This window comes from Tinamus guttatus, unplaced genomic scaffold (assembly GCF_059628265.1).
Source record: "Tinamus guttatus ecotype Peru unplaced genomic scaffold, ASM5962826v1 Tinamus_guttatus_pri_ptg000643l, whole genome shotgun sequence".
In the NCBI taxonomy this organism is placed as follows: domain Eukaryota; kingdom Metazoa; phylum Chordata; class Aves; order Tinamiformes; family Tinamidae; genus Tinamus; species Tinamus guttatus.
The window spans coordinates 479,867-501,596 of NW_028289177.1; the positions used below are offsets into that span (position 1 = coordinate 479,867).

The window sequence follows — 21,730 nt, forward strand, 5'->3', positions numbered from 1 at the left end:
TCTCCGCCGCCCGCCAGGCCGCCCCCGCCGCCCCCTGCTGGGGGCGGGGCCCGCGTCGCCGCCCGGCCAATGGGCGCCGCGCCGCTGAGGGGCGGAGGCGGCGCCGCGCGCGCGGATTGGCTGCACGGCCGCAGACGGGCGGCGGCGGCGGCCAACGGGCGCGCGGAGGGGGCGGGACGAGCGGGGGAGGGCGCTGCGCGGTCCCGCAGGGCGCAGAGCCCGCGCAGGAAGCGCGCACGAAACGCGCAGCCGCCCTCTGCCCCCCGGGGCTGCCCCGCGGGGCCTGCGCGTGTCCGGCACGAGCCAGGGCCCCTCTCGCTGGGGGACACCCGGCCGGGCCCCTCCTGCAGCTCCCAAGGTCCCTTCCCAGCCCTGGAGTGAGTGGGAATGGGAGCTTGCCCCTTGGGAGGGGGAGCTGCCCCCGGGAATGGGAACTTGCCCCAGGATTGGGAGCTGCCCCCGCTGCAGCTCGCGCAGCGCTTGGGCTCTCTGCCCCACGGGGCCTGCACAGCCCTCGCTCCCGTGGGGCCTCTTCCTTCGCCACCACCAAGCCAGGCGCCTTCCCGGGAAGGGCCAGCGAGGAGAGCGGAGCGGCACCAACCCCCCGGGCTCCTGCCACGGCAAGGCCGGGGGCGGCTTCCAGGCAGCTGCGGCTCCTGCGAACACCGCGTGCGCGAGGAGCGAGGGGCCTCTAAGAACACACTACCTCTGTTATCTGCCAGGAGATAACGTGGGGCTGCAGCAGCCTTTACTTACACGCTCAGCACCAAGGCATTTTTTTTTACCCTTCTTCTTTTATTGTCTCAAAAAGGCTCCATAAAGGGCTGACCATGCTTAAAATCTTTTTATGTGTGTTTTATAGGGTCAGCATTTCTACAGAAACTATCACGTTGGAAAATATTGATTCAGAGAAAAAGTAACAGTGCAGGAGGAAGATTGTATCAGCTTCCATGGTACTCGCTGCCACATTGTCCCTGCCTTTAAAAGCCCCATCTTCACTCAGTCCCTGACCTGCTCGACTCACTGGAGAACATAACCTTTCCTCTTGAAAGGTAATGGTTTAGGTCTTACGGTTTGAATTCCTTACTTCACATTTGCCTAAAATGCTATGTTTACTGGAAATCCAACACAAAGAGGCAACACAATATGGTATTAAAACAGCAATAAAATAATAGTATTAGAACAGTAACATAGGACAGACCACATTCACTGTGCATGGGTTCCCCCCTCATCCACCCCATTACCAGAGCAGGCCACGAGCCTGCACTGGCAGGGAGCAGAAGGAGCCAGAACCAGCAGCTATAGTGTGTACCAATTTCCTATAAATAAGATCCACTTTTGCTCTTACTGTATAGAACTGAGCACATGGGAATAGCCCTGTTTGGTAAACGAATACCACAGAAAACCGCAGGGGAGAACAGCCCATCTTCAGGTATTAGGGGATTCAGGCTAGGATGACTACACAGAGTTGATCTCGAGCCTGCGAGCGCATAAAGCCGTTTCAGCTGTAGCTCCCATGAAAGAAAAAAAGTTCATTGCAGCCTCACAAGCCAGGCATTTGCATCAGATATTCCAGCTCAGCTGTAACTGCAAGTTAATCCATGCCACTTTGTTCCCCCCTTCAGGCTTTGTGTACCCGGATGCCTTGCAGCTTCAGTGCTCAACAGACTGATGATTTACTGAGCCAGGCTTCCCTTCTGACCTGTCCACAGCTCTCGGAGCTCCACTTTACAGCCAAGATCTCTCAGGGCAGCTTTGGCCACATCGTCGCAGTCCTTGTGCGCTGCACGAGCTTCTGTGATCAGGTTCTCAGCTCCCATCTCTAAGATGGGCCGAGAGAAGTCCCGACTTCGAGAAACGAGGTTGCGGATCAGCATGCAAGCCTGTTTCTGGGGAGAGGGGTAAATGAGAGAGACATTAGCATCTTCTACAGGGAAACAGAAAGAAAGAAGATATAGAGTCTTGCACATCCATAAAATATCTTCTAATTCTTACAGGCCTAGTGGGTTCTTAGGAAGATGCTCAGCTATCTTCCCAAGATACTCATAACCTTCTGACACTTGTCAGTAAAGGGCAAAATCCCTATGAGGCAATGAGCACTAGCAGCTCTAATCTTGAATAAATAATCAAGAGCTCTGAGGCAAATACCTGCACGGCCACTTCTTTTGGGTGCGTTTTCATAGCCTGCAGGGCTGCCAAAGCCCCTCCACCTTCCATTATGACATTACAGTTCTCAGGTTTGCGCAAAGCCAACACGCACAAGGCCGCACAGCCTTGCTCACAGATCTGCAAACAGAGAGGAAGAGGCTCTCACCAGCTGCCAATGTTGCACTAAGGGAAAATGTTTGGGATTTTGCATTTCTAGTAATTTTTATTTTTTTTTCCACTGAAACTTCCTACTTCTCTGGCATGTAAAACAAGTTCTACATTGCCAATTAAATCAGATCAAAAATAATTTCAGTACTAACTGAAATTTCACTTGCAACTGCACAAGTGTAACCGACTATCACATATTTATTTGATTCTGGGACAAGAAACAACATAATACAGTAAGGTAGGCATCTCTCTACATTTACTCAGCTATTTGCCAAAGCATGCACTTAACACTCTACAACAAGCAAATATTAAAGGTTTAACACCTTGTTCAGGCTAGGAAAAGAAGATGAAAGGCAGTCATTAACAACTATGCCTAGACAACTGCACTTAGAATGTATCTGCAGGTTTGCTGCCCCACAAAAGACAGCGCTGCTAAATTATGAGCCCCCAAACTGATGTCTACTCTCAGCCTCAGTGGGACATCAATGAATTTGCTGCATACCTGCGGGTTGCCAAGGTGATGGCTTATGGCCAGCACAATGAGGTCCGTTCCCCCAGCATTAACTATGGCATCTTTCACGTCGTCATTACCTGCAACTGCTCGGATGGCGCTCAGCACCTGCCTCACCACGTCCTGTGTTCACCAAGAAAAGACTGCTTAGAGGAGGAAAACGCTTCACGAACTTGTGAGAGACAACTAGAACTAGGTGGATTCCCCAGCGAATCCACTCAAACAGTTCTAACTCTCAGCTATGAAGAGCAACGTTATTCTCAGGCCCTCACATCTCAAGAGTGGTTTCTTGCTAGAAGGAATAATAAGGAACCTTCTTTAAACTGAAAGGGGTTTTCAAAGTTTAAAGAATTCAAGACCAACCCACTGAGACTCGAGTATTTAAACCCTCTTGGAGTCCTTCTAGCCAGGAATGTGGGAAAGTGGAACACGGGAAGGAGGGGTTGATGGAGAAGGGGGAATAAGTTCCATCTTCACGTGAGGAAGAATTTCTTTGCTGTGAGGGTGCCGGAGCCCTGGCACAGGCTGCCCAGGGGCTGAGGAGGCTCCTTCTCTGGGGATCTTCAAGCCCTGCCCAGATGCCACCTGTGCCCCTGCTCTGGGTGTCCCTGCAGGGGGTTGGACTAGGTGATCCCATGATCCCTTCCAACCTCAGCCCTCCAGGGATTCTGGGATTCTGTGAAATCTGAACTCAGCTTTTTGGGCAGCAATGAGAATTCTGCTTGGGGTCTAGAAGGGGCAGGGGAAGTGACCACGACTATGGGGTTAGAATTACTGCATTCTTATTGCTGGGTTTCAACCCCAATTGCACCTAAAGTTATTCATAAAGTTGAAGGCGCATTCACAGCCAGGAAAAGCATGTTAAAAGCATGCTGTTTTGTGCTGCCTCTACACCCAAGTGCATTTTATTTCACTCACTGGATGGTCAATGCAGTCAGCAAGGAGAGACACCATAAAATTTAAGCCCCCAAGGTCCACAATCTCTTGACAGAATTCATTTCTGACAGAAAGGCGAGAAAGAGTGGCACACAGTTCACTGAGAACGCTGGAGTTGTCTGTGAAAGCTGCAGAGAGATGATGAATAGAATAAGAACAAGCAAGGAGGGGTGCCAGATAATCAAGGTGCTTTACTGTGTTCAGTTAAAAACGAAAACAAAAAACAAAACAAACAACAACCAAAAAAACACAACCAAAAGGGGAAAGAATGAATTTCATTTTGCATGTTAAAACACATCACCACAGATGACACCTTGTACACACCCTGTCTCAACTAAGAATGTCTCTCTTTGGCTCACAGAGGTCTTTTACAGCAAGAATGCAGCACCCTGCCAGGACAAACTGGTGCAGAAGCCTGTGCTGGGCTAGAAAATACTGGCTAGACAGACTGACAAGTAGCTCTGAGAACTGTCACCTTGGTACTATTGATAGCCTCCTAAGTAAAGATATTTTTGTCTTTCAGGGCACATTTTATCAAATGAATCAAACACCATCTTAGCAGAATATTTCAAAATTGCATGTGAGGAGCTCCAATTATTACAAAGCAGTTTCAAGATATCAAAGATGATGTGAAATTAGACACAACATTCACAGCGTTAACCTTACCTTTTGCAGCTTCAATGAGGACCTTTAACCCGTCGTTTTCCAGCACAATCATTTTGGCGTGATCATGAGCATGCCCAAAGGGCACCCGGATGTCATCATCGAACGTCATGACGCGGAGCGCCGAGGAGGCCGCGCGCACGACCTCGGCGCTGGCTCCGTGCTGCACGATGGCTCCCGTGAGCAGCGGCAGAACGCCGCCCTTCACGAGGTCCTGCCGATTCTGCTCGTGCTTCAGGCAGGCGTGGCGAACGCACCGCAGGGCGGCCAGCACCATCTCGGCGTCCTCCGCGTGCTCCTTCAGAGCTTGGAGCAGCAGATCCTGGCCAGCAGAGTCAAGTAGGTCTGGCTGCCCATCCAGGATGGCAGACAGAGCACAAAAAGCTTTCAGTGTTAAATTTCTGTCTCCAGAAGCCAGCTGGAAGGCAGGGAATACTATGGAATAGGCACCATGCTGCGCGGCCAGGCAGCGGAAAGCCAGCTGCTCTTTGCACTGCTCCGTGAAGAGCCCCAGCTGCTCGGCCATCTCCGCGAGATCGGAGTCAGCAACGGATCTCCTGAGGGCATCTAAAATCTGAAGAAGAGAACAAGAGTCACTTTGCTATCTGAATGGAGCAGAAACAAAAGTAGTTGAGACACCAGGCAGAAGCAGAAGTATAGAAGCCATGTCTCAAGACTCTTAGTCTATTACTTAAACTGTGAGACAGCACTGATCCCTGGAAAGCCACATAAATGTTTACTCTTACCAGCAAAATTTCATGCTTTTGCTCCTGGCCATTTTCTGAGGTAGGCTGCCTCACTGCTTTTACAATGTTACTTAGATCAACACCTAGGAAGCAAAAAGGAAAACAAGATTCATAAAGATATAGGAACTCAAGTCAAAATTGTTAAGTTAAATCACAATAAACATAGAAAAGCATGGATCAGCACATCACAAAAGGCTGCCAAAGTTCTGCCTAGCATCGATTCCAGATAAATATCAAATGGAAAAAAAAAACGTTCAATTTTATTATCTGAATTGAAGCTTACCATTTCAGTTAAAGGAATATTTCCATCATAACTATTCCATATTTCCATCAAAACTATTCCATAAAAACAAGTTAGTATTAACAGCATCTGTGTTCCACAGCACAAAGGCTTCATTTCAGTACTGGCTGGTCAATCATTGCATGAATACTCTCTTGTAACTTGTGATACCCGAAAATTCTGCCAGTAACGACCTGAAACAGCAAAAATAGATGGATCTACAATACCTTGGGCCTCGAACTGCTGCACAGCTTCTCTCACAGCCTCCTCTGGGTCCATTTCAAATTCTGTAATGTTTTCTTGCACTGCATCATCAAACGTTTCTTGGGCGATCTGCTTGGATCCCATTTTAGTGCAGCACTGGATTGGGATGAACTTGTCTCGTGCCCTATCAATTGGGACAGACCAGGATCAGTCGTGGTCTAAAAACTTCTCAAGACAAAGAGACCAGCTCGCTCCTCGTCAGAATGAAACCGCTGACCTCTAAACCCACAATACAGCGCCGAAGAATTATTTTATTTTATCTTAATCAGGAGAGGCTGACTAAGACAGCGAGCTCGTCTGTACCGGGCCCCGAACCCCGGGGGCGGCCGGGCCGGGCCCTCCGCTCCCCCACGGTCCGGTTGGGCCACACGCTTCCCTCAGCGCACCCAACTCCCCCAGAGCTTTTCAGCCAGACAATGAGGGACGCCGGGGAGCTCCGGGGGGGAACCTCGGCGCTCGCCATCACCCACCTGGGCCCGCAGCCCCGCGACCCGGCCGGCTCCTCCCGGCGGACAAAGAGCGGCGGCCTGAGGAGACTGACCCTGCGGGGCCGCCGTACGCAGACAGCGGGCGCGCCCGCCCCCCTCCGTGGCCTCGGTGCTCTCAGTGCGCATGCGCCAAGCCCCGCCGCCGCCGTGGGAAACGCTGCGGGCGGGGGCAGGAGAGCGGTGCTGCCAGCGCGCATGCGCCGCAGCCGCTATAAACGGCGGGGCGGCGGGCGGGCGCCTCCTGCGCAAGCGCAGTGCGGAAGGCGGGGAGGCGGCGGCGGCGGCCATTCCCGCCCCGGCGGGGCCGGCAGTGCGCAGGCGCAGTGCGGCCTGGGCGGGAGGGGGGGGCGGCGAAGCTCGCCCCGCGGGGGCTGCCGGGAGGTCCCCGTGTGGCGGGGAGGCTGCGGCCGCCGGGCGCGCGGGCGGGCAGCGCCGCGGGGTGGGCGACGCTGCCCCCGCCGCCTCCCCGGCCTCCCTCCGCAGCCGGGCGGGAAGGCGGCAGGCGGCCACGGCTGCCCCCTCACGCCGCGTTGTTTTTTTTTTTTTTGTAACCTCAGGCGGCCGCGGCGGGAGCGCGGCTCCGCGCCGGGGGCGGCTTTGTGCTGCGGGGGTGAAAGATGGCCTCTCGGCGCATCACGCGGGAGACGTTCGACGCCGTGGTGCAGGACAAAGTGAAGCGGTACCGGATGGAGCGCGGCGGCGCCATGGAGGAGCCTCTCCATCCCTTCAAAGGTAACGGCGGCCCCCGCTGTCCCGGGCCGCCCCGCACCCGCGTTTCCTCCGCGTCCTTCTCTGATTAAGAGGCCACCCGCTCTGCCGGCAGCCCCCAGCCCGCTCCGGAGGGCAAATGCCGAGGGAAAACGGGATTGCAGACAATGGGGTCCTGCGCGGGCCGCCTCGGAGCGGGGCCGCCTTCAGGGAGGTCTCGGCAGACGGCGGCTCCGGGCGGCCTTGCCTCGGTGTCCGATCGGCTGATGCGGGGGAGCAGCGCGTGGCCTTTGAGAGAAAGGAAAAGCTCAAAGCAGGAGATTAATCCGGTGCGTGTGAGCCATGCATGAGCTTCACGCTCCTTTATCTTCCGAATAGCCAGAATGTCTGGAGTGATTATATGGGTTGCATTCACAGCAAGTTAGGTGTTTTAAAATAAGATCCTTTATATTTCCATAATGTGCTCTAAATTCCAAAGGAATGATTAATTTAAATAGCCTGTTCTTATATTCCGTATTTTTTTGCATTCAATTTTTAGAATTAGGGAATGGGCAAGATACCTGGCTATTTCACAGGAATTTCTGGGGTTTCTGTCTTTGATGCTGCAGAGGCAGCTTCCTTCAAAAACTGTCTTGTTCTTTAAATCTTGCAGAATTGCGTGTCAGTATGTAGAAAATAGGCTCTTCACCTGTGCAATTCTGACAGAGAACTTGCGTTTCTGTTTTAACTATATCTGAAAAGGTTTTAATTGTTTTCTCATGTGTGTCTAGGCATTTTTAATCATTGGTTGATTGTATTTATTGACTCAAGACATATAAGAAAGTAAATAGGAATATCCTGAAGTTAGCTATGAATACGGTACCTCAAAGACTTGGCATGTTGACCAGTCAAGTATCCAGATGTGCTTGTGACTTTTATCCATTTATTATCTTTTTCTTAGTACTTCTTGCTGTGCAAGACATGAATTCAGGTCTTTCTCATTTCAGCTCATTCAAGGCCAGTCCCAAGACCGAGATATGAAGACAGTTTTCATGATGAGGGAAGATACACTCATGATGAGAGCCAACACCATCCCCATGATGACTGGAGTGAAGACCCTCGAGATGAATATCCAGGACCTTCTTACAGATCAGGCAGCCCTCTCGTAAGGAAAGATAACTATTATCACGAACAGTACGGCCGCCCAGCAGCTCGTGACCGGGAATTTGGGCGCCCGGCATCCCATGACAGGGAATTTGGCCATCCAGCATCTCGTGACCGGGAGTATGCGCGCCCGGCTTCTCATGACAGGGAGTACGGGCACCCAGCATCTCGTAACCGGGAATATGGGCGCCTGGTGTCCCATGACCGGGAATATGGGCGCCCGCTTTCCCATGACCGGGAGTATGGGGACCTGGCCTCTCATGACCAGGACTATGGCCATCCTGAGCCCTGGGAGCCCACCGGGCCACATGAAACTGACTTTAGTTCTCCGGATATTTTAGGTGACTTTAGATCCCCAGGACTCATGGAAGACGAATACGGTAACATGGAAAGTCAGGAGTATGATATGGACTTTGGAATTCAAAGCGACAGTGAGTTCAGGCCCCCGGTACGGAGGGGCAACCTTGGCAGGGGAAGAGTTCTGCGGGGAAAACGTATTACAAGGGGTGCTGCCAAAGCTAAAGTATTTAAAGGAGATATCAAACCTCCACTAAAGAAATGGAACACTAAAAAGCTGCAACCGGAGCCTGAACAGAAGCTGACTATGCAATCTGATCAAATGCCCGAGGCTGCCGAATGTCCAAACCAGAGGCCGGTGACCATCCCACACCCTAATCAAAAGTTGCCTCCGCGTCCAAATCAGAGACCAACTCTAACAACCCAGAGACCTATCCTCAGACTCCCAAAGCCTGCTCATGTTTTCAGAAATCTCAGTTTTGACCTTGTGGACAAGTCTGACATTTTTTCAACGTTTGGAATAGAAATCATAAAATGGGCTGGATTTCATGCAATAAAAAATGATGCAGAATTTTCCCGGCTCTTTGGAGCACTTTTTGAGCTAGAGACAGAAACCTGTGCAAAAATGCTTGCTTCATTCAAATGCTCACTAAAGCCAGAGCACAGAGATTATTGTTTCTTTACTATCAAGAGTTTACAACATGCTGCTCTGAAAACTCCCAAAGTGGATAATGAGTTTTTAAATATGCTTTTGGACAAAGGTGCTGTGAAAACAAAGAACTGCTTCTTTGAAATAATAAAACCTTTTGATAAATACATAATGAGGCTCCAAGACCGTCTGCTAAAAGGTGTTACACCTCTGCTCATGGCCTGCAATGCATATGAATTAAGCATTAAAACAAGTGGTTTTGGTAATCCCAGAGAAATGGCAAATGCTTTTGAGACCACTGTTTCTCTTTGTCGTAAGTCTTTAGCGCTTCTGGGTCAGACCTTTGCATTAGCATCTGTTTTCAGACAAGAGAAAATACTTGAAGCTGTAGGGCTCCAGGAAATGGCTCCTGCACCAACATTATTCCCCAATTTTGATGATTCAACATTGTTTGGAAGAGAGTATATAGAAAATTTGAAGGCTTGGTTGGAGAAAAGTGGATATCCAATTCAGATGAAAAAAGTTGAACCAGAGTCCACTGTACAAGTACAGCTTAAAACATCTCCTGACCCCAAAATTAAGAGTAAGTGAAATTCTGTAAGATACTTTCCCAGTACGTAGTTTCTCTTCATCAGGCTTTTACCTTAAATTGTTGTGCTTCTGTTAGGTCGGAATCCCTGATGCTGGGAATTCCATGTAGATGCGTGGCAGTGGCTCAGTGTGTACCACTGTGTTACAGCAGCAGCTTTCAGCTCTGTGCCGGCTCTGCAGATGGAAGCGTGTCTCCTTGCCCCCCTCTACTGCATGTGCTTGCACTTCAATTCGAGGATTTTTTAGGATTATTGGCCAAGAAGGCCAATGGGATCCTGGGGTGCGTTATGAAGAGCATCTCCAGCAGCAGGTCAAGGGAGGTGATCCTGCCCCTCTACTTGGCCCTTGTGAGGCCGCATCTGGAGAACTGCGTCCAGTTCTGGGCTCTGCAGGACAAGAGGGATGTGGAGCTTCTGGAGAGAGTCCAGCGCAGGGCCACAAGGATGATCAGGGGCCTGGAACATCTGCCCTATGAGGAGAGGCTGGGGGAGCTGGGCCTGTTCAGCTGGAGAAGAGAAGGCTGAGAGGGGATCTGAGCAGTGTCTAGAAGTACCTCAAGGGAGGCAGTGAGGAGGATGGGGCGGCCTCTTTGCACTGGTGGCCTCCGACAGAACTAGAGGAAACAGCCGCAAACTGAAGCATCAAAAGTTCCACAGGAACTTAAGGAAATATTCCTTGACAGTGAGGGTGGCAGAGCCCTGGAACAGGCTGCCCAGGGAGGTTGTGGAGTCTCCTTCTCTGGAGATCTTCAGACCCGCTTGGACGCAGCCCTGTGCCACGTGCTCTAGGTGACCCTGCGTGTGCAGGGGGTTGGACTAGATGATCCCTAGAGGTCCCTTCCAACATTAAGGATTCTGTGATTCTGTGATTATTTCAGCTACTTCCTTCTGCTATCCCAGCCTTGAGCTAGGGAGCCGATGGCCACCAAGTAATTGGCCAACTGGCTATGTGACAGGATAAGCATTTTCAAGTAAGCAAAGCTATGAGATGTTACAGTTTCCACCTTCACCAGATGCAGGTGTCTTTCTTCAAAGTTGTTCATTTACTACTATCTTCAGGAATAGTGCTTCTCTCCCGTATTAGGCCATCTAGTTCTTGCTCTGAAGTATGTTTATTCTTTACTATGCTCATCTGTTTCTTCCTTTTTGGACTTCAGCTGTTTCAGCAGTGAGGTTTTCCAGCACTGAACTTGCAACTTACCCTTTCAAAGTGGTGTTCAGATATGTTTGCTCTGCACAAAAGCATTTTTGTTAAAAATAATTGCTATTTCAAAGATGGTTTATCTTCCCAGTATGGGAAAAACTAGATTTCTTAAACTGTGATGCTTCTCAAGACAAACTGTTCTAGATGTATGGTGAGTTCAGGAAAGAGACCCAAGTTTCTGAGATTTCCTTAACATATTCTGTTAAGTGTATCCTTTTTTTGTGTGTGTTGATATGTTGAAAAAAATACAAATGTCAGAATGTCAAGAGAATAGAAAGAGGATATATTGATACCCTGTTGACGAGAATAATGAAATGATTCTGTTTTATTTCTTCTTGCAGTCCCCCAGCGAGCGGATCGGAAAGTTGTAGAGACAATTGAAAAGCTAGTGAATAGCATTGTTGCAGGAACCTTGTCTGCCAAAGAGAGAAACGCTCAAAAGAACTGTCCTGAATATTGGTAGGCGCGTTCGTGCAATTAGAACATCAGTATGTCATAACATCACTTTGCTCTCTTCCACTGAAGATGCTTAGAGTTTTAATGTTCCACTCACTTGGTGTAAGATCAAAGCCTATGGTATATTTCACGTGACTCTTCAGAAATGTTTGCCAAGCTAATTAATTCTACATCTTCATATCCCAGGAATTTGTCCTGGTGCTTTTATTTTGTCTGGTAGCCCACATTCCTTGTGATCTGTCAATGATGACTGTAAGTTGATGCAAATACAAGAATTTAAACCAATCTCTGTTTACAGAGAAAACATTAAGCAAATGTAGTTAACATATACATATATATTTTTAAGTGTATAATGGACTTATGGATCCAGAGTTCTCCATATAATACTGGAAAAGAAAAGCTGAGACACTCCAAATGTAATGATCTTTTACATTTGACAGTATGTACATATGTGCAGTGTAGGTGATTAATTGCTAGCCAAATAATTTATGTCAGAACCCTCTATCATTTGCTTGCTTGACAAAATTTTCTTTACTCACTACTTTAGAAATGGAGTTGCCTTTTATTCTGAGAGAAAACCCTGTGCGGGGGATTGTTAGTGCAGTAACCTGAGTAACAACTGATCGTTTTTGAGGGGTATACTAAGTTTCTGATCTGAGAATTTGAGATTAATTGGGCTTTTGGTTTAGGCCTTCATGTTATTTCTCTCATTTTTCTTTAGGTTCTTGTCTGAAGAAGACAGCCTCGAATACAAATATTACAGACTGAAGTTATCGGAGATGCAGAGACGGGCATCGTCTGGCAAGGAAGCAGGTGGTGAGGGCAGAACACTAGAAGAATCTGCATCAGAATCAGTAAGGGCCATGTTGTATGCCAGGAAAGTAGCAAGTATTAAGAGAAGACTATTTAAAAGGAAAAGTCTTGGCATTATTACACAACGTGGAATTACTCGAGGAAGGAAGGTGAGGAGGGCAACAACAGGGACACAGACTGTGCTGTCAGCTGGTACAATGCTGAAACACCAAGACAAGCACATCCAAGGCTCAGTCCAGTCAAAGCCTTCTGTATCAGAAACCAGCGTGGCCGAGAAGAATTCCTCCTTGGATACAACTGGGTCCTCACAATGTCCAGAAGTTTCTCTGCCAGCAGAAGGGGCAGAATCTGAAGATATATTGGCACCACCTGAACTTTTCCCACCATTGCCCTCTCAGTTTCCTGATGGTAAGTGAAGATGCAAGATTTGACCTCAAATAATTTTGAGGAGATAATTATAGATTCCATAGAATGTTCTACTGGAAATTCTAATCTTTATTTTGCTAAAGTAGGTAATTCTGAACTATATTGACGTTCCGGTGTTGTAGGCTTTGCATGGATGTTCTGTTTCTTGCAGTGGATGCTAAAACAATGGAAACTGCTGAGAAGCTGGCCAAGTTCGTTGCTCAGGTAGGACCAGAAATTGAGCAGTTCAGCATAGACAACAGCGCAGATAACCCCGATCTTTGGTGAGTAACCTGCACGTTCATCTATGCAAAACTGACCTATAAAAATATGTGTATTTTGTCTATATCATGAAGATAATCTTATCGAGATCTTTTCCAAGAGCAGTCTGCGAGCTGCTGATGAGTATGGCTCTAAGATTTTCGGCAGAATGATTGCCGGGTTTAGTACATGTTGTAAGGGAATACTGCAGTGCTTCAAAACACCTCTCGAAACGCCATTCAAAAATAAGGAATTTTTGTAGTGGCATGCTTCATGCTGGCTAAGAAAAATCATTTTGGACATAACTTTCACTGTAATTTTTGCCCAGGTTTCTACAGGATCGAAATAGTTCTGCTTTCAAATTTTACCGAATGAAAGTCTATGAGTTATGTCCATCTATTAACTTCAGTGCTGTGTCAGAAACAACTGATGCTGGGGAAGGTACTAAACCCGAAGAGAGAAATCTGGATATTTCGGAGGAGGAGGAGGAAGATGATGAAGAGGAGGAAGAAGAAGATAATGAGGAGGAAGCCGAATTTGAAGAGGACAGTTCCCGACCTTTGGAAGAAATGGAAATGGAGCAAGCAGAGGAGGGAGAAGAGGAGGACTTCTCAGCAGGTAGAAGTGAGGAGAACCCACCTGAAGATATGATTTCCAAAACGGGAGAGGAAATTTCAGCAGGTGAAAGGCAGCTAGCCACATCATCTGATGGTGCTGTACCAAATCTGTCAACACAGGCATCTACTCCTGTTCCTGGTACCCTATTTCCTCGCAAACGAATCAGCAGCAAGTCATTGAAAGTTGGTATGATTCCTGCCTCTAAAAGGATATGTCTCATAGAAGAACCAAAAGGTGAATGTTATTTGAAGGATATTTGTACGTAGTGACAGGAAATTCCTGCATTTCTGTGGTGTGTTACTGGTTGGTATTGGCTGAAAGAATTACATGTCTTGAATTCAAAGATGAGTATGCTGTTCATTTAAAAGCCTCATTCAAATGACACAGGCAAATCTGATTAATGGGTAACAGATTTTGTATTCTAGTGCAGTAGCAAAGCTTTGCTTCTCATTTGAGAACCTCTGTCAAACACCACTCCTAAGAATTCTCTATGTAAACATTATCCTTTCTCTGCTCCTTCAGAAAAACATAGTAATAGCTTTGAGCTTTTATTTCATCACTGTATGGCAAGTTGAAACAATCTTAAGCCTAGCAGTGAACATACTCTGAATGTTTAACTACTCCGAATATATTTAGATCAATCCAGAGCTATTTTCACCTGTTAAACACTGCCATATTGTCAAAAGGTATTTTTGTTTTTTCTTGTCACGATATTTTAAGACTTGAGACCAATACTTAAAACTTACTACTGCATGTGCTCTGCAGCTACTTTATGCAGATAAAAGATATTTGTTAATGTTTATTGATAAATTTTGCTGTTCGTGTTGCGGTAACATTGTACAATAACCTCATTTAAGTCCAATATGAATTTTCTACTGGAGCGTAAGAGAAGCTCATGAAAATGAAAGACATGAAGTTCTTACAGAATGGATGTGTGGAGAAGTATGGATGATTTGTCTAAAACTAGGTAGAGTGCTGCATACACATTTTGTCTTAGAAGGGAAGGGTAGAAATAATTCCCTTGTTTTGTCATTAAGATAGTGCAGAATGCAGAGAGCAAGATGCTTTTTTCTTGATGGCACTGTATTTAGAGTAAGGCATTGAGTTAGTCCCACTTGAGTGTGTATTTTTGGACTTCTGTATTAAAATTGGTTGTTTTCACAGCCAAATTTTCTTTGATTTGACTTTGCAGTTCATGAACCTGTCAGAATCGCTTATGATAGGCCTCGTGGTTGCCCAGTTACAAAGAAGAAGAAGGTAAAGAACTCTTCTGGTTTGCTATCGCGTTCTGAGAATCAATTGTCTTAAGAGACAGCCTCTATTAATGAGTCATTCTCTTAAAATCATTTCAAACCTGGGGAGCCTGATCCTGGAAAAGACTGGACTAAGTCTGTGGGCAGCCATGGCTCCTGTTGTCTCTTACTATCTGTGTCAAAATTAAGATATCTTCAGTCAGAGCCTTACTGAACAGCTGTATGCTGAACTTGTCCTCTTAAAGAGTATTAAGAGTTGTTTTTTTTAAAAAACTGACCGAGCAGATGTTTACTCTGATAGACTTTTTCTCTGTGAATGGAGAAATGCTGCTTAAAGATATTTCTGTAAAAACACAATTAATTTACTTTTGTTTAATTTAAGTACATGGTGGCTCTCTATAACAAAAGCCCCCTGTTTCTCTGTCTTTTTTCCTCTCTGCAGAAACCTAAAGATTTAGAGTTTTCACACAAGAAACTGACAAACAAAAATGTGGGTTTCCAGATGCTTCAGAAGATGGGCTGGCAAGAAGGACACGGCCTTGGTACACGAGGAAAAGGGATCAGAGAGCCTGTAAAAGTGTATGTAAAGGGAACAAACTGCAGCAGCTTGACAGCTGTGACAAAGGCTGGGATTCTGACAGGAACTGTGGGTGTCTGACCCACCTGGATGTGGCCAGTTCAGGGTTTTGTTCTGTCTTATCTCTGGCCTCACTAAAGTTGAGCGTGCAGATTTCACACGTTTCCTGGCTAAACTGGGCCAAGTTTGGTCTAGAAGGAGCTGTCCCTTTTGACATGTAAAGGCTGCAGTGTGAATGCTGCAGTGTACGGATGCTTTTTAAAGGTAGATGGGTGTCCCCCTCCTTCAGGATATTTGGCAGGTAGGAGTTGTCTAACACACAATCTTACCCAGGCATCTCTGTGTTGTGATGACAGGTACATAATAATATATAAACAGACTTTAGGAATATCATACACACTGCTGTTAAGTTCAAGCAGCAAAATCATTTTCACTGTAAATATGTGATTCATTCCACTGCATGCTGAAAGAGGTAAGTGCATCTACCAGCAGGTAAGTGTGCTGCTTGTTCTTTAGAACATACTTTGGTTTTGAATCTTCATTTTCCCTTTAAAGTTGTTGTGTCCAGTGTCCTCTGCTGCCTGCACAGAGAGCAGATCTTACGTCCTTCAACTCCCTGGCAGAATGCTGAGACAAACCATTTATTTCTCTTTGAACCCTTAAACTGTCTACTCTCTCCAGAGTTTTCTATTTTCTCTTCATGCCTTGCACAGAGCTGATCATTTTAGTCTGGTAAAGACAACTTGAAAAAAAAAAAAAATCCAACAAATACTTCAGCAGCAAACGTAGAGTGAGAAAGTTACATTGCGTGTAGGTGTCCTGAGTTCACCAGTGTTGGAGTCTTGGTTCTTAAACCCAAAATACTTGCTGAGACCAAAGACTGGGTAACCTTTTGGTTTCTGTAGCTCCTGGAACAAGTCTCACTGCACAGCTATTATTAAGCTGTTTGCTTGTATCTGGTCTGGCAGTTGGTCCAGCACATTCCAAGTTTATGACCTTCCCCAAGAACAGCATTTTTAATATGTGCAAATACACTCTTTCCAACTCAAGCCTATTGCTGTTGCTCCTGTAAGGATGACTGAAAGAACAGTGAAGATCTGCTTTCTGTAACTCTTTACACAAAAGTCATTTTTTTTTATGTAGTGAGAGTTGCTTAGATAACTCTGACTGCTTTCACAGCTTACACTTCTCTCTACTTTCCCAGCAAAGCCATTCTTTGGACAATTCTTTGAGATTTCAATGAGGATGAAACCAGTACAACTTAACGTTTTGCTTTCTCTTGTTAGTTACTTTGATACAGGGCAGATTTTTCTTTTTTTTCACTTAGTAATTTGCAGTCTCCTCTCTTTCTTCCCCTTTAAAAATTACTAGCTCTTCTACTGATGACAAAATTGAATTTGTCTTTTAAGAGTCTGTGAATGTTCTAGATCTGCACAGTGAACTGCTTGGTTTAAGCACATAGGTCATTACAAAAACTGAATAAGAACCATTCCTATTTATGCTACTTAAGGTTCTCCTATTTTACCCTGATGGTACAGCAATCCTGATTTCAGTACACTGACAATCTGATTTTTTTTCCTTACTTCAAATAGTGAAATTCTTAATAGTAGATAATACTGATGTAACTTGCCTGGAGGATAAGACTTATATGGGGCATCATTCCTATGGCAGCTGTTTCCTTAATCTTAGCTGTGTAAAGTGTATGTTCTATATATATAACTTGGAGAAAGAGAGATGGCTTTTAATATTTGGCATTTCAGCATTCTTGTAGGAATCATTTCCCATCTCCTTTCAAGATAAAAAGTTTCATGTACTTTGCTGAAGCTTGTCTGTTTCTGATGACATATCGGATGAGGAGACATGAGTTGTTACCTTGCTTTTTGGCGATGGCAGGATCTGCACTTTTTTCCACTGTGTAGGTCCTGCAAGGCCTGAGTTTGTAGAAGTTTCCAAGTAAGCAGTATTGTGTTTGCTAAAGATTTTACCCAGGCTTATGTGGTGTTTCCTGCTCATTCCTCAAAGTGTCTGTTTTGATCATTTTTAAGTTTGAAGAAACATGGCAATTTTTGCCATCTTTTCACAGAACATTCTGCCTACTGTGAATAAAGTGGTTGCTATAAGAGTTCATGTAAGAATTTCGTCTGTTAGGTGTCTATCTTCACTGCTCCCTTGCTATCACAGGAGCAATTTCTTCTAGCGGATATTTGCATGTGTGATGGGAGGTGGGAATTTGTTCTATAGTTGATACGGTGTGCCAGGGACCAAGCCTCTGCTCTCCTTCCCCGCAAAGTGTCAGAATTGCATTCTACTCAAATTGTGTCTGTGTTGGAAGCAATTGTTTAGATCTCTTCTGCATTATCAAATGTAACAGCAACAGAGTGTTCTAACTATTCATTTTACTCCCTAGGGGTGCTACCTCTGCAGGGGAGGGCTTGGGTGTTGCAGGGGAAGAAAATAAAGAAGATGCATTTGATGTTTTCCGTCAAAGAATGATACAAATGTACAGGCAGAAAAGAGCAAGTAAATAGGTATGTGCAATGGCCAATCTGGTTTATGAATTCTTGCAAACTTTAAAGTACCTTTTAAAGTCTTCCTTTACCAAGAAAATATTACTGTTTCCATGAGTATATCTGGCTTCTTACTTTTCATGAAAATCCAGACCTACTTTGAACTTCTGAATTACCCCCAAATCTTACTTTCTAGGTTTGACATAAGAGAGTCGCTTGCTAGAAAGTGCACGGATATGCAAAGGCTGCTGTGTGAAAGATCTTCAGCAGAGCATGCCAGCGTGGAGAACGCTCTGTTCTAGAGTATCGGACTCGAATGATAACGTATGAAAACATTTTCCAAGATTCAAGTTAGTCTTGTATTTAATTGTGCAAGCTAATGACTTGGATGTCATCTTCTGAGGAAGAAACAACTGAATCGTTCTCGGAAGTGCCTGATTACCTCTCTCTTTGGCCAAGTTTGCTTGTTACATGATGAGATGGGCTCCAAACAGAATAAGCAACACTAAAAATGGGACTCTCCAGCTTCGGTTCTGTTCCTTTCTGAAGCCAAGAACCTTTCAAATTCTGATCTTACTGCAAGGCAGTTCAGTTTTTATTTTGGTAGGTTTTGTTGATGGGCTAATCTTTTGATCTACTTCTGGAGTCTGTGGAAGGCAGAGTCCTTTCCTCCATACAGCAATTTTAAGAACAGTCTCCACTACCTGCATGCTTATTTTGTATAAGATTCTCTGCTTTAAGTGTAGGATGGATAATGGTTCATCCGAGTTTGAGAACACTAAACTCTTACTTGAAAACCTCAGCTGCTACGTTTTTTTCATTGTAACGAACAAGCAGTACACATTTTGAGTGTACTTTTATGCTTTTACACAGATCTGCAGCTCTTGTCCAACGATTCTTGAATAACTTCTTTCCTTCTCAAAGTTTAAGCCATCAACATGTAATTCATGTGTGTGCAGAAAATACTGAAGAAAATGCTTGGAAGTTAGATGTTCAGAAATCATCTGGAAGTGGATCATCAGTTGTGTAAGACCATCAGTTTAGAATGATTTCTGTTTCTATTAAATAGTTGCTTTGCAGAAGTTCTTTTATTGAATAAATCCCCCCAAATAAGACAAAAAGCTTGTAAATTGAAGGGATTATTCTAGAATTTACTGAAAGAAGATTGGATTAATCTGCTCTGCTTTGATAAAAACACATTGCCTAACTTCCTGGTGAAGCAGTTCTGAAGAAATGGAAGATTTAGCAGTGTTACTACAGATAAATGTACAAGGTCTGATCATTCATCCTTTTCAGACTTGCATCAATAAGGGATCTGCCTGGATTACTGAAGTGACAATATCCCACTTTTTAGCATACTCCTTCTCTATCGTTACCTTTCTAAAACTAGTGAAAAATCTTCACTTGAATGTTACACTAATACTTTACTGAAGCTCCATCTAAAGAGAGTGTATCCTGAGCTGCCGCATGTTTTGCCTGCTAGGAGTGCGTGCTGTCGTGCTGCTGTCTTCCCCCTGCACCGTGCTGCTCGTGAAGCAGAGCTTGTGGTATACGGCTAATAGCACCTCCCAGCGAGGTGGCAGCGTCCCGAGTTCCTAACTGACAGCGTGCCAGAGAACGTGTTCAGTTATCAACTTGCCTGTGCCTGCTGTTTGAAGGACAAAATCTTATTTTCTCTCTCCGTTAAAAACCTGGTTGAAAAGGATTGTCTTATTTTCATTCTGTAGCAGCCAACTTTTCCTTGCTTCTAACAACCAATTTTAGTTTGTTAATGCAAGACTTGTTTGCTGTATGGGTCTGTGACGCTATCATATCATGGTATAATTTTCTGATCATTCAGTTTGAGCTGGAGCACATGAACACTAAATAAAACCATAACAGCAGGTACAGAAAATGTCATGCCGATAGCTCTGGGTTTTTTGTGAACATATGTGTCTTCACCTTTGCATTGCAAGAAGTGAGGCATCAAGACCATACAGACAAGTTTCTCGAGGTTTGTCTGGCTACCACGCTTGATTAAAGAGGCTTTGTAGTCCAGAGATTTCTTCAATCCCTGAACATTTTGGACCATGGGCTACCTTTAAGATCATCTGTTACAGCACTTGGCAGTGTGCCTACCTGTGAAATTCTTGTTTGGATGTGCTCTCCACTGCCCCCCTCTTCTTTCCTTTGCCTGTCTAGCAGGGACTCGGTGTACAACGTGAACCTTTCAGGAGATCTGTCCGTCACGGGCCGTTCTGGACTGACGCTCTGGACCCAGTACTTTTGGCACCAGAGTTCCTGCTCAGATCCAGTCCCCAAGAATTCAGCTTTGCTTTTAGCACTGTGGATGAGGCTGTGGACAGGGTTGCTGTTCACATGTTTTTTACTTCCCTTCAAGCTTCCTGCCCACCTCTTCTTTCACGTTCATGTTTGGGAAGCATTCTTCATTGTATGCTACAATATTTGCAGGAGGGCACAAGACAAAGTGTTGTTTCACACTGCTTTTGAAATCCACTTTCTGGACCCCGATCAGCATTCTGCACTGTTCGGGTTTAACCTGAGATTGCTGTTGGGGTGCATTTGCTAAACACTTGCTTCCCCACCTGGGAAAGCTGTCGATATCCAGATTGGAAAATGGTATTTCCTTTCTGAGTGCAATTCAATTTAGAACATAATGTTGTCTTGAAAAAAGAGATGAACATTGGGAAAATCTTAACCAGCTACCCTGGATGACTGTAATATGGTCTACCTTTCTTGTGCCAAACTTTAGTTTTGGACAAGGTAGAAGCAGGGCAGCGCTGGTGCTGGGATTCCAGTATTGCTCTCAAGTGGTTACTGTTGGCAACTTTTATCTTGTTTTACCAAGAGATGACCTTACACTCCTTTTGCAAAAGGAATTTCCTTTTATTTTGACCTGCTTTTGCAGGCAGCTCTGAAAATTTAAATCCATGTACATGTGAAACATTTGTTATGCAGATACATTGCCTTGTCTACAGTTTACTAGCTTCTTTTCTGTTATTTTAGTTCCAGGCTCTCTTCCATGAAGACTGCAAGCTTCAGTGAACATTTTAACTAACTTCAGTGGTGTGTCTGCTGGCTTTTGGTTGTTTTCTTTGCCATTAATCTTGTAGAGCAATTTGCTAGTTTCCGTTCCGTGCAAATTGGCAGTAGTGCTAAGCTAGTAACAATTAGATGCTTATGTTATTGGATAACTGACATTTCTTTTTAGTGTAAGTAAACCTGTTAGCATTGTTAATCTTTTAATATCTGCAATAAATGTAGAACTAAACAATTCCTGGTTTAAATGTTTTGCTTGTGGATTTGGCCCTTTGTGAGAGATATGCATCATTTTGGCACTAACAAGTGGGAGATTATGCAGTTTTATTTTAGTGTAAAACAGGATTTTTATAGCGTGAGGGAAGGAAGGTCCCTGTGTTTCTGTGGTGCTAAATGGTTTCTGTAAAGGATACCCATTAAATCACTTCTTAGTTACTTTTAGTTACTTTTTCATGGGTTCCAGCGCATGAAACCCATGCACAACAGTGTTATGTGCAACATGAATGCAAAAAAAAAAAAGTTGTTGTCCAGGCAAAATGCAAGAGTTTTGCCCTTATTCACATCGAAGGAATTAGTTCTGTCTTCGATTTTTCTCAGTGCCCTGAGTTTAAAGGCAGCAAAGCTTTCTCTTTACATATACATGTGGTTTACTGTTGCATTTCAATTTGCATTCTTTTTCAGAAAGGATGTGAGGGGAAAAATACAACAAAATGAAATTTAACACATGTACAGCAGCCGTCTATGAGAGGTAAAGTGAGCGTTTATTTGCTAAAGCCATAAGCCAGGTTCGCTTTTCCTTTCCTTTTCTCCTGACAGCTATAGCAAGCATTCCTGAGACAAGGTCAAGTCTTTTTTTTAATTCTTCCTGCTTTTCCCTCAAAATCTTACTAAGCGTATGGATGTGGTTTGGGGAGAAAAAAAAAGGAAGTTTGCTGTCAGGGGAGAGAAATGAGGCAATCCCCAATTTGTGGGAGGTGCCCTAATGGAGTAAAAGAACTACAGTCGT

The 21,730-nt window shown here is 45.2% G+C and overlaps 2 protein-coding genes across 4 annotated transcripts; one reads left to right on the top strand and one right to left on the bottom strand.

The window, feature by feature from the left end:
• Positions 1-1,093: 1,093 nt before the first annotated feature.
• ARMC6 (armadillo repeat containing 6) lies at positions 1,094-6,284 on the bottom strand. Its single transcript, XM_088535693.1, has 8 exons — positions 6,187-6,284; positions 5,680-5,840; positions 5,173-5,255; positions 4,430-5,000; positions 3,746-3,891; positions 2,819-2,950; positions 2,149-2,286; positions 1,094-1,889 (listed from the first exon to the last, which is right to left on the bottom strand). Exons 2-8 carry the CDS (start codon positions 5,798-5,800, stop codon positions 1,677-1,679), a joined length of 1,404 nt encoding a protein of 467 aa, XP_088391819.1. The 5' UTR covers positions 5,801-5,840; positions 6,187-6,284; the 3' UTR covers positions 1,094-1,676.
• Positions 6,285-6,769: 485 nt separating this feature from the next.
• SUGP2 (SURP and G-patch domain containing 2) lies at positions 6,770-21,030 on the top strand. Of its 3 annotated transcripts, none has more exons than XM_088535724.1 (10): positions 6,771-6,936; positions 7,899-9,584; positions 11,137-11,254; positions 11,973-12,472; positions 12,642-12,753; positions 13,059-13,582; positions 14,541-14,605; positions 15,044-15,180; positions 17,586-17,706; positions 20,692-21,030. In XM_088535724.1, exons 1-9 carry the CDS (start codon positions 6,822-6,824, stop codon positions 17,704-17,706), a joined length of 3,378 nt encoding a protein of 1,125 aa, XP_088391850.1. In that variant the 5' UTR covers positions 6,771-6,821; the 3' UTR covers positions 20,692-21,030. The 3 variants fall into 3 exon arrangements, with proteins under 3 accessions (XP_088391851.1, XP_088391850.1, XP_010213046.2); XM_010214744.2 differs by lacking the exon at positions 20,692-21,030 and adding an exon at positions 17,882-18,980; XM_088535725.1 differs by lacking the exon at positions 17,586-17,706 and having other exon boundaries at positions 6,770-6,936.
• The last annotated feature ends 700 nt before the right edge of the window (positions 21,031-21,730 follow it).